At 48.1% G+C, this 11,829-nt stretch overlaps 1 protein-coding gene across 1 annotated transcript; it reads right to left on the bottom strand.

Annotated features, from left to right (window-relative positions):
* Window positions 1-254: 254 nt before the first annotated feature.
* Window positions 255-8,286, bottom strand: ADRA2B (adrenoceptor alpha 2B). The gene is made up of 2 exons (XM_077305836.1): window positions 6,251-8,286; window positions 255-939 (listed from the first exon to the last, which is right to left on the bottom strand). Exon 1 carries the CDS (start codon window positions 7,699-7,701, stop codon window positions 6,373-6,375), a length of 1,329 nt encoding a protein of 442 aa, XP_077161951.1. The 5' UTR covers window positions 7,702-8,286; the 3' UTR covers window positions 255-939; window positions 6,251-6,372.
* Between the last annotated feature and the right edge of the window lie 3,543 nt (window positions 8,287-11,829).

The raw sequence follows: 11,829 nt of genomic DNA, 5'->3' as shown, positions 1-11,829 counted from the left end.
ATGCAAAGCATTTTTGACCCTCTCAAGTCCTCTCTTAAGTGCTTGGTGTTGTTAAATAGCAACAGGCCAAATTCAATTCCTTCCCTCGCTCTGGAAATGCTAAAAGCTATTCGGTTTCAGAGCACATATTTTTTTAATTGTTGCAAAGAAATCCCAAACATGACCCTCTGGCAACAGAATTTCTTGCCCAGTCCCAGTCAAGCATCGTCATCTTCCCAAAATAGGGTCCCACACATTTATTAAAAATATCTTTTATTTGTTAAAATAGCTTGTTAGAATTTTTTTTTTAAGTAAACCACATTCGTTATATACAAGGGGGCTTACAGGAGAGCAGGAGATCACATTCATGGAGGGCACGCCCCCTTCAGCCGTGCACAGAGGCTGCCCCAGTGATTCGGGTTGGCTCCCATTTCCAGCAACCCGGCCATTTCAGAAGCAGCCTGGAAATCTGCCTTCTCTGTTAAATGACAGCCTAACATTTCCTAGAGCAGGCCGTTCAGATCAAACTGTGAGCACTGCACAGAGGGGTGTAGTTTGGTCCCCACCAGGGTTGCTAGAGTACAACCCGGAGACTGTATGTTTGCCTCTTAACAAAGCAGGAGAAGCTGTGGCCAGTACACGGCTCTTGTTTATTCTTCCTTGGCCTCCTTGCTCACCTTTTCCAAGTCTGCTGAAACAAGCAGAATTTCAGGTTTTGGCCCATTCTAGGTCTGCCTAGAGAGTATGTCCAATTAAAAAAATACAACCTCTGGTCAAACAGCAGATGAGGGCTTGGGGGCTTTGTCCTTCTCTCCCCACAGCGGGGCAGCAACAGAGTTCTTTACTGTAACACCGGTTCCTTGCAGTGGTGGCAACCCGCCTTGCCATGTACACAATGTCAAGAGTGATCTCTGTGGTAGAAACCGGCAAACCTCTTTCCTGTCCCAACGTCTATCCAACCTGTAGTGTGGAGGCATCAAAAGAACCCCCAATTACAAATCAGCTTGAAGGCTATGTACATAGTAAAACACATGAGTCCACAGAACTGTTTTGCAAGCTCCCCAGCAGAAAAGCCTTGGACCCCGACTGACAATTTGTGGGCTCCAGGGCCAGTTTTAGCAATGAGAATGGGGCGCCAAGGCCAGATCAGTTTGTTGGCAAGTTGTGGTGCCATACCTCTCCCTCCGCCTTAACTTCTTCATTAGGTAATGGGGGATCAAGGACCCCTCAGGGCCTGGCTTTGGCCAAGGGGCTTAGAATGTAAAAAGAGCCCTCATGGATCAGACCAAGGAGGGTCCTTCTAAGCCACCATCCTGATGTTCATTTCTGGAGAGTTTACAGTGGCGCATAAAGTCAACAGCCCTCCCCAACATTTGGCAGAGCACCTGCACTCATAGAAGTTTCACTTTGTGATCTGGAATCCTCTGTCTAACACTCTTTTTGTGACCTAAACCAGGGCCTAGGCTGCACAAAATAGATAATGCAACTTCAATGCACTTTAGCTTTTCCTGTTCCGCACAGGAAAATACAGCTGCCAAAGCACATTGAAAATGCATTATCCCATGTGTGTGGAATGGGCCCAGAGGATTTCACTACTTCTTCTCATTCTGATTCTTAGTTGCTGCCTCCCTGGGCTCAGCCATCCAGGGCCACAGCTTACCATGTAGTCTTGCTAGCCTTTCAATCCACCCTAGTCACTGTGCCTCTTACAGCTGCTCAAAAGGCAACGGTTAGCAGGTTGATAACTTTACCCTCCATGCCCACCCACCAACAGCTACGCTTGTTATTGACGGGAAAGGCATGGCTACAGGACTGGTTGGAAAGCTCACAACAACCCCTTGTTCCATTAACAGGAAATCTGGTGCATTAGAGACATGTTTGCACCCAATAAGACTAGGCTGCTTATTCTCAAATTGAGGCTTCTCCGGTGTAGGATTTTGACAATCTCGGCAGGTAGTCTGAACAGCCTTGTTTGTATCATCTAGCCCTTTGACAAAGTAAAACACCTTGTACACATACATTCAGCATTAGACAAGGAAATGTCGCTTTATAAAACACATCACATTGTATGCATCTGGAATAGCATGATGCCACCATCGGCTCCAGAGTCAGCGGTCCATCATCCCTTTGTGGCAGGTGCTATAGAGTTTCCGAGTTTGCCACGAGCACGATAGAGATCCAGAGCGGAAATTACTTCCCTGCTGTTTACAGTGATACGATCTTTTATAAAGCACAGGTTGAGCAGGTAGGGGAAAGAGAAAAGAAAGGAAATCAAACAAACCCACTGTTCCTGCCAGCTCCGATGGCTGCCCTTTCAGAGACCAGCCCAGTCGCAATTCCGCTCAAGATCAAGGCTAGCCCTGACATTTCAAATCTTCTTTGATAAGGACTTAGTGACCAGATCTGGGACCATTAAAGGCTTGCTGCTGCCCGACTCTCAAACCACCAGCTAGAGGAAAAGGTGATTCCGGCTGGCTGGCAGCGAGAGCATGGGGATGGGGTGTTGGGGAATACCAGGCCAGAATCCCGCCCCTTCCTTTAAACCGGCCCTCCGTCAAAAGCAGTCCTGACCAACACCTTGTGATTGAGTGGCAGCTCTTTCTCCCTCCCTCTCCCTTTCTGTGCACAGATTCCTAGCAGATTTGACTGAATGATTTGAAAAAGGACAATGCTGGGGCAGTTCACGGGTCCATCCCATCTAGCATCATGTTTCCCAAGGGAGGCTTCTGGGAAACTCCCCATCTGGGCTCAAGGGCTATGTTTTCCCTGTGCTGCCATGATGCTAGGAAAAATCCTTGACATGGAAAATGTGTTTGCTGTGTAGCAGCTGAAGGCACAGTACCTGGCCAAAAGAGAGCTCCACATTTCTACCCACGCAGCTACAATCCAACAGGGGTATCTCAAGGCCTTCATTGTGCTGCAAAAGATGCTGGAGGTAACTTTCAGAGCCTACCTGGCTTCTGCCCCAGTCAGTATCTTCTGCAAAATATTTCAAGAGGATCTACTCAGGCTTCATTTGCACTCCTGAACAGTATTACCTGAAGCAACCCCAGGGGTTACCTGGGCAACAGGGCAGCCCTGCTGAAGACTGGAGCTAGAAACTGGACACATCATTCAAGATTGTCATTTTCACACTTTGTGCCCTCAGGGAATCTTTTCCTCATTAATGTTTTAGCTAAAGAATCCCAATTCATGTAACAGCAGCTGTGTATTATGGGGAAGAAACCAGGAATGTTAGAGTAACTGTTTCCCAGAGAAGCTGATGGACCATTATGGTCTTCTTCTCATCAAAGGATCACAACAACAGTTTGAGAAGTTCCCCTTCTGTACTAGAGTTGTTTTAAAACCTGCGCATTTAATAGATCTTATCTACTCAGAGCTGCTTCCCACATACAATTCAAGTAACACCTTCCTAGTGTTCAGAACATCATCCATTTCGTGAATCTGGTTTCCATTAGAAATGCAAAATGTATAGAACTAAATTTTACATTTATTTCTGGAGGGGGAAATAAAGAGGATGTTGGTGAAGGACCTGCAAGTTCCAAGCTTGGTCTTGAGATTCGGGGGTGGGAGTGGGTGTGTGGAGATAAATCATGAAAGCAAATGAGTGCATATTTCTAAGGGCATGTTTTGGAGAGAAGCAGTGAGCAAATTAATATATTCATGGGAGGAAGACGCCTTTGAAGAAATTTTCCCAAGAGAGACACAGAACAAAAAAGTAGGAGGGGAAAAGAATCTGTCTTCTCCTCAAAGTTTCCAATTTTGCTTTGTATTTTCCAAAAAGATTTTTTCCACAGATCTCAAGTACTGGGGTTGCCAAAGAATGGCTCTTGCTCACCAATACAATCAGCTTTTTTCTTACTATTTCTGCCACAATCATGCCTTGAATAAGCAGAAATTCTGCAGGCAACATTTCTTCTGGCCTGCTATGATGGAGAACCTTTGCTTTCTGAACTTCTGCCACAGCTGTTAAAGTCATAGAAGCACAGATGGAAGAAAAGTTGGTAACCCTATATTTAGAGCATACCAGTTAGATTGCTGCCTATCTTTTAATGAGAGCTGCTCTTCTGCCTTTAACCACTGCAGTATGAAAGAGACATGCACAGCTTTCCTCCCTCTTTTACCTCCATATCAGAATAACCTTACATTTGGTCCTCTTAGGCAGGGGTAGTCAACCTGTGGTCCTCCAGATGTCCATGGACTACAATTGCCATGAGTCCCTGCCAGCGTTTGCTGGCAGGGGCTCATGGGAATTGTAGTCCATGGACATCTGGAGGACCACAGGTTGACTACCCCTGCTCTTAGGCACTAGAACAGGGGCAGTAAAAACAAAATGGACAACCCTAGAGGAAATATCGGGGTTTTGGGCAATGCTCCTTTGCTTCCTCATGCCACGCCTCTCCAAAAGACCAACTCGAGGGAGATCCGGAGAATCTGGGCAGCTGTGGAATCACTCCACCTGTTGAAATTCAGAGGAGTCCAGCTAAGGGAAAAGTGCCCGCAAAAAAGGAAAGGCTTCAAATTCAGAGGGCAGGCACATCCGAGTTCATACACGCAGTTTTCCTTAAAAATCTAAACACCCTTGAGAAAGCATGAAGCCCAGTTAGTCTGAACTGAAAACTGAAATGGGAAACCGATTCATGGCCCTCCTAGTAATGTTGCCAACAGTGGGGAGAAAAGTGTTTTGCCCCCTGAAGAGAAGCTTATTCTGTAGAAATGGGCAGTTGAAGCTGTGTAGTAAATTACATCCCGCTAAGATTCTGTTAAAGGGGAAGGGCATTATCGATCTGGGCCAGTTGGCAACCCAGCCCCCACATGCACACAATTCACAAATTCCTTTTTCTCTTTCTCCTGGTCTGTCCCCCATACCCAGGCCACTCCATGCAAAAGAAACCCTCGAAGCCACGTGGCTCTTCTTTTCTACCAGTCCTTGAACTGAACAGCAGCTTTAACATGCAGTACTCGGCAGGAGATCACGGTGCCGTAAAAATGTTAACTTTCTTCCTTCTCTACATCGTGCTGGCTTTCTCCTGGTCAACTGGCAATCTTGAATGGCCAAATGCCACATGAGCACCCAGCTCTTATCTTTTGTGATGGAGATTTCTGCGTAAATTTCAGCAAGACACTTGGGCTTTTTACTAGATTCTGATGCCAACTTAGGGTGCCAAAGCTCCAGGAGCAAAGAAAGGGACCACAGTAGAAATCAAGAATTGCTATCAGAAAGGCGCTCTCTTTTCTGGCCAGGTCTGTTCCTTACTTTTAACAGCAGCCTGTCTCGGCCACATTGAGCAGCTAAAGCTTATCCTAGTCCTAGAATGGAAACAAAGTGGTGGGACAAGTTGCTCCTGGTCCACTTAAAGGCACAGGAGTAGGACTAGTGGTTTGTTTGTTTTTAAGTCAAAATCATAGCACATCAAAACATCAGAGAGAGAGAGAAAGAGAGAGAGAGAGAGAGAGAGAGAGAGATGCTAATAATTGGACAAAATGTGCACAACAGCAAAAGTTTAACACCTAAGTCAGGTCACTGCTCCCTTTGGAAAACCCCACCCGTCTGGAAGGGAATGGAGTGGCCAAGTATTTGTGCCAGCCCCTGTGAGTCCAGCAAGCATTTCATGTGCATACAGTTGGCTGGGGATGGCGATAGACCCTGGGAAGCATCACCTTCTGATTTCAGCTGAGCAGGCTGCTTTTAAGAGGCATAAAACCAGACCGGGCTCCCCCCCCCCACACCTCCAGCCAGCTGGCAAGGCTAGCCCAAAACCTACTGCAAGAACTTTAAGTCTCAGGTTCCCAAGCAGTGAACAAAATAGACCCTTGGTGTGCTTCCCATTGCTAGATGTTGAGGCATTCCATAATGGCTCGGCTTTAGGCCTAAGCTCAGGCAGATTTGGGGGGGTGACTTGGTTGATTGGCAGCTCGCGTGAAGAATGCCAGTGCTCCAGAAAGAATAGTCTTCCAAGCTCGTGTATCTTTAAACAGCAACTTGGTATTCAAGAATCAGCAGCTGAATATTTCCCTCTGCTGATATCTGTACACCTTGCTGCAACTAAGGGCACAGGAACAAGGCTACTGGCAAAGGTGGCCCCCTAGAACACACATTCTCAATAGGCCAAAAGGTTTGGAGGGAAAGTCAGTTTGATTTATCAAATAGCCCAGATAATTTTGGGCACTGGCGCAGGACCTTTTTTTTGGGGGGGGGGGTGTTTTCTGACAGGAAAAGAAAAATTATAGATTAAAACCGAACCACAATGAACTTTCCGAAAGCACTCACCTCACTCCCCTTTCTGAAAACACAAAATCCAACAAAAATAAACAGACAGTTTGTTTAAAGCGCACGATAAGTTCCTCCAAGCACTTCTGACTGTCCTCGGTCCCTTTTCCTGCCTCGGCGTTTCACCAGGCAGTCTGAGTCCACTGCCTGCAGAGAATCTTCCGGAACGCCTTGCGAAAGTCCTGGTTGAAGATGGTGTATATGACAGGGTTCAAGGAGCTATTGCAGTAGCCTATCCAGAAGAAAAAAGTGAAGGTGCTGTCCGGGATCTGGCAGTGCTTCACAGGGCAGATGGCCCTGAGGCTGTAGAGGAAGAAGAAAGGGAACCAACAAATGACAAAGACCCCAATCACCACAGCGAGAACAAAAGTAAACCTCTTCTCTCGGTTCAGGTGGGTCTTCTTCTTCCAAGGGTTGGTGCTGAGGGCTCTCCTCACCAGCACAACCTCCCCCCTGGCCGTCGCCAACGTGTCCATACCCTTCGGCGAGATTTGTGAGGTACCGTTGCTCTGTTTCATGCTGTTATGAGGAGAGCACTCCAGCAGACTGGATCCTGAAGACGGTTTCTTCTCTGCCGGGGTCTCAGAGGGGCTGGGGGCCGTTGCTGACTGGGGGGGCTTTTCCTCCTGGCTCACAAGAGAAATCCGTCTTGTAGAGAGACTATGGGGGTCTGCTTGGTCCCCTTCCTGGGGAGGTAACGGATGCCCATTGAGTTCCCTTTCGGTCTGGTTCTGTTTGGGAGACGTCTCACTGGAGGGGCCAGTGCCAATCTGAGGAAGCCCTTCGTCCGCTTTTACCTTAGGCTTCTTTGCCCGGGACCCCTGCCTGCTCCGACGCTTGGCTATGAAGTAGATCCTGAGGTAAACCAAGATCATAATGACACAGGGAGCAAAAAAGGAGCAGGTGCTGGAGGAGATGATATACCAGGGCTCCTCATTCAGCTCACACTTTCTTTCTTCTTCTTTTGCGTTTTTGGGGTTCTCGTTGACAACCAGCGGAGGTAGAGAGATGACGGCGGCAATCAGCCACACCACCAGGATGGTGCACTTGATCCTCCTCGGAGTCCGCTTGGAATTGTACTCGATGGCCCGGCTGACGGACCAGTAGCGGTCCAGGCTTATGGCGCAGAGATGGACGATGGAGGCGGTGCAGAAGAGGACATCCAGGGCCAGGTAGGCCTTGCACCAGGTCCTGCCAAAGTACCAGTAGCCCATCAGCTCGTTGGCAAGGGAGAAGGGGATGATGAGGGTGGCCACCAATATGTCAGCCGCCGCCAGAGAGACCAGGAAGAGGTTCTGCGGGGCTCTCAGAGACCTGCTGGTCAGCACGGCGATGATCACCAGGATGTTGCCGAAGATGGTGAAGAGGATGAGGAAGGTGATGACAGCGGCAATGGCAGCCGTGGCTTGGACCGTGTAGCCCTCATGGCTACCCATGGCGGCCACGGTCATTGAGGAACGGTAGCGGCCGGAGAGGTCCAGACAGGATGCGCAGCCCACGGCTTCAGCTTTGCAGGGTGCCGTGGAGGGTCCACGAATCAGAAGCCCCCATAGGTTGCCTGACTCAGGAGTGCTGTCGGAAGGTCAGGGAGAGAGAAGCCGGGGCTCTGCTTCCAGCACTGCTTCCATACTGGGAGTCTGCCAGCAGGAGCATCTGTTCCTTCAGCAGTGCTGGGAAACCGCTCTGGCTGCTAGCGAACCGCTAAATTGCAGCACCACTCCCTCCTATCCATCGCGGCAGCCCAGAGCATCTGTCTCCCTCGCCGAGCTCTCTCTCCCTCTCTCTCCGGTCCTTGGCCCTTCGGCTCCCCCATCCAGGTGCTCCCGCTCAGAAGAGCATCACAGGCTGCGAACAGACCGCGAAGTTTCTTCTGCTCTTCCTCCCTGGGAAAGTTGAGAGGCACGCAGCGCCTGCTTGCTGAGCTCAGCCCTGCTCGCTCGCTCGCTCGCTCACTGGCTCTCTCCTGGCAGAGGAAAGACCAAACCTCCCTGTGCTTTTTGAAGTGAACTGCGGAAGAGAAGGCTCATCCCCCCCCCCACACACACACACACCCTCCCTACAACATCTGTGACGCGGATGTCAGGCAGTTGCTCTGCTCTTGTTCTAGCCCCTTCTTGGGCTTCAGGAGGGGAGAAAAGAAGGCAGAAGACAAAAGAAGGAGTGTGGAGGAGGCAGTGTGCCTGCACACACACACACACACACACACGCATATTCAGTGGCAGTCCCTGGCTTCCTGGAGGGCAGTCCCCCTCGGAGTCAGGCTACCAATCTGTCACCTGTCTCCCCTCCAGTGCAGGGCCTGGGTGCATGGTTCTGGGCAAAGGTGCTTTGTAACAAGATTACATTTGCTAGCCCTGCATATGACTCAGAGGGTTGCTTTCCAGCCTGGCGGCTGTGTTTCTACCCTTCCGAAAGGGTTTGGTCAGGCTTTGAAAAAGGACAGTGCCTGGTTGCTTAAAAAGAAGACGGGGGGGGGGGGGGAGGTGAGAGAAGAGTCTTTTTGCAAAACAGGGCGACTGTTTGGGCTTCTATGTTTGAAGCTGGCGAACCCCCTGTTGTAAAGCGGAAATGATGGAACTGGAGTTTGGGCTAGAGCAGGGGTAGACAACCTGTGGTCCTCCAGATGTCCATGGACTACAATTCCCATGAGCCCCTGCCAGCATTTGCTGGCAGGGGCTCATGGGAATTGTAGTCCATGGACATCTGGAGGACCACAGGTTGATTACTCCTGGGCTAGAGCACTTGTTTTGGTGGCCCTGTGGCACAATCCAGCCAAAGCTAAGCATGGTAACATTTTGACAGGCATTTCAGCTTGTTTCGCATCTTGTCTCCGTTCCCCACCTGACCTGTGTCTGTGTCTGAATTGCCTGGGATTACCTAGCAAGCTTCTGTGGCAGAACAGAGGCTCAAACCTGGAGGTCCCCTATCCTGGTTTGACACCATGCTGGAAGAAGAGGCTCAGAGCAGTCAGAGTGAGCATGAGAGCCAGCGTGGTGTAATGGTTAAGAGTGGCAGACTCAGAACTGGAGAACTGGGTTTGATTCCCCGCTCATCCACATGCAGCCAGCTGAGTGACCTTGGACCAGTCACAGTTCTATTAAAGCTGTCATTGTAGAACAGTTCTGACAGAGCTCTCTCAGGCCCACTTACCTTACAAAGTGTCTGTTGTGGGGAGAGGAAGGAAAAGGTGTTTGTAAACCACTTTGGGACTCCTTCGGATAGGGATTAGTGGGGTATAAAAAACCCGGCTCTTCTTCTCTAACCAAAAAGGGAACCTAGGAGTGTGCAATGGCCAGACAGGATGGGCCTGAAAAATGAGAGGAAAAGAATGATCTTGAAGGGAAAGTCAGGAGCTAGAATTTTTTCAGATAGTGAAGATTAGGGTATAAAAAAAACAGCTCTTCTTTTCTAACCAGAAAATAATGATCTTGAGGGGATAGTCAGGAGCTAGAAGCTGCAGAGAGATGGGGCCTGGAGATCTGCCAGAATTGCATCTCCAGACTACAGAGATGAGTTCCCCTGGAGAAAAGAGCTACTCTCTTGCGCAGCCTCTACAGTCAAATCTCCAGGACTTTCCCAACTCAGAAGTCATCCTTTGGGTTTCAGCTATATGTAGAAGGATACTGGCTAATGCTGGCAGGGGCTCATGGGAATTGTAGTCCATGAACATCTGGAGGACCACAGGTTGACTACCCCTGATCCTTTATTGAGCAGGGGGTGGGACTAGATGGCCTGTATGGCTACTTCCAACTCTATGATTCTGTTATGTGAAATAACTTGCTACATCTCTGGCTGTCTTCTAATTTCCCTGTCCTCCTTCCATGTTTGTATTACAACTGTGGCGAAAGACACGCATCTGGCACGATGTACCTGCTGAATGCTCCCAGTGATTTTCCATGAATGTGTCTCAATTTCACCTCACAGGTATGTCTGATAGGCACTGGAATCGATAAGACCAATTAAATGCGTGAAGATTACAGGTAACCGAAATCTGGAAGCTCACCCTGAGTTGATGGGTATCAAAGGCATAATGGGAAAGGGATGTTTGTTTATGTGACTAATGTCACAATTTTTCCAGAGCGAAGAAAGATATGAGCAGCTCCTCTTTCCCCCGGCACACTGAATGACTGAAAGTATCAGAACGACTTTACGTCCAGAATTTCTCGGGCTGAAGCATAATTCAACACTGTTTAGTCAGAACTAAATTTTCTGCCAGACATCCACCCACACTCTCTCATCAAACAGAAAGAAAATGTTTGGGATGGGGCACGAAGGCAGAAATCATACATATTCAAAGCCCAAAGCATTTGCTGGCAGGGGCTCATGGGAATTGTAGTCCATGGACATCTGGAGGGCCACAGTTTGACTATCCCTGCTATAGTCCATGACACTAAGTGTTTTAAAGACAGTCTCTGCCCCAGACAGTTTACACAGATAAGTGGAGGTGACAGAAACATGAAACCTGATGGGGGGGGGGGAGTCAGACTCAGCAAACCTTTATTGGTATACATGATGGAGGAGAGATTGAAGGGCTCATCAAGTGTATGCAAGATGGGTATGTCTCATCTCCCAGAGCCATTTCATCAGACCACATTGCCCCATATTTCGGCAACAGGGATTTTAGAGAAGAACACACACACACACATTACGGGTGTTTAAACAGATCAGAAAGTGGCACCTCCCCTCATGCAGATATGGTCTAAATATCTCCATTAAGGAACTGCTGTGAAGTTTGTTCTGCCAATTCCTTTGGCAGATATTCTTAGCTCACTTCGTAGTCACAGAAAGTGGTTCAGAGATGAAGAGAATTTGCTCCCTGAAAATGCTCCTTTGTCTTTTTTCTTCGTGGTCCGGCTTCTACTTCACGGCATATCACGCCTTTCTTTTTATTTCTCTTTTTGGATTATAATTCTATAATCCTAATCATTTTGCATTGTTTATTGGATGTTTCGTGCCACTGAACTGTTTGTTTGTATGTTGCAATCCACCTTGAGTCTTGACAAGAAAAGTATTATAAGTAAATAAATAAAAGAGATGTGTCAGACAATCTCCAGGTTATTCTCTGATGATTCACTATCATATTTTTATCATCTCCTTTCCCCTGCAGAGCTCAAGACAGGGAATATTATTCACCCCTGCCCCATACTATACTATTATATCCCATATTTGAAAATTGATATGTTGCCCATGGTGAGATGCACAGGTATGTGGGAGTTGACAAAGGAGGCTTAAGCCATTTGATTTCTGCTCAAACAGTAAAGAGATGCCACCTGATCTAAAGTTGAGTTTTGAGGTGAAATTCCACATAGGGAGTTATCCCAATACTGATTTCAGCTCTAACTCATTGGTCCTTTCTCATAAGCATGCTTATCAAGCTTTTAGGCCAGCTACCTCATGCTGATTTTGGGAAAGGGAGAAGCCATGTTTATTTGAACTACAGCAGATCCAGCCATTCCATACCTGTCAAAAATACATTCTCCCCCTTTCATTAGTAGAATCTTCCCCCTTTGAAATCTACACACACATGGCCTTCTTCCCATTCCCCTCTACCTCAGTGACCTCCCTGGTCCTGTTTGGGG

This window comes from Paroedura picta, chromosome 12 (assembly GCF_049243985.1).
Source record: "Paroedura picta isolate Pp20150507F chromosome 12, Ppicta_v3.0, whole genome shotgun sequence".
NCBI lineage: Eukaryota > Metazoa > Chordata > Lepidosauria > Squamata > Gekkonidae > Paroedura > Paroedura picta.
The sequence above is the reverse complement of the archived record's forward strand: the minus strand, read 5'-3'. Positions and strand labels throughout refer to the sequence as shown.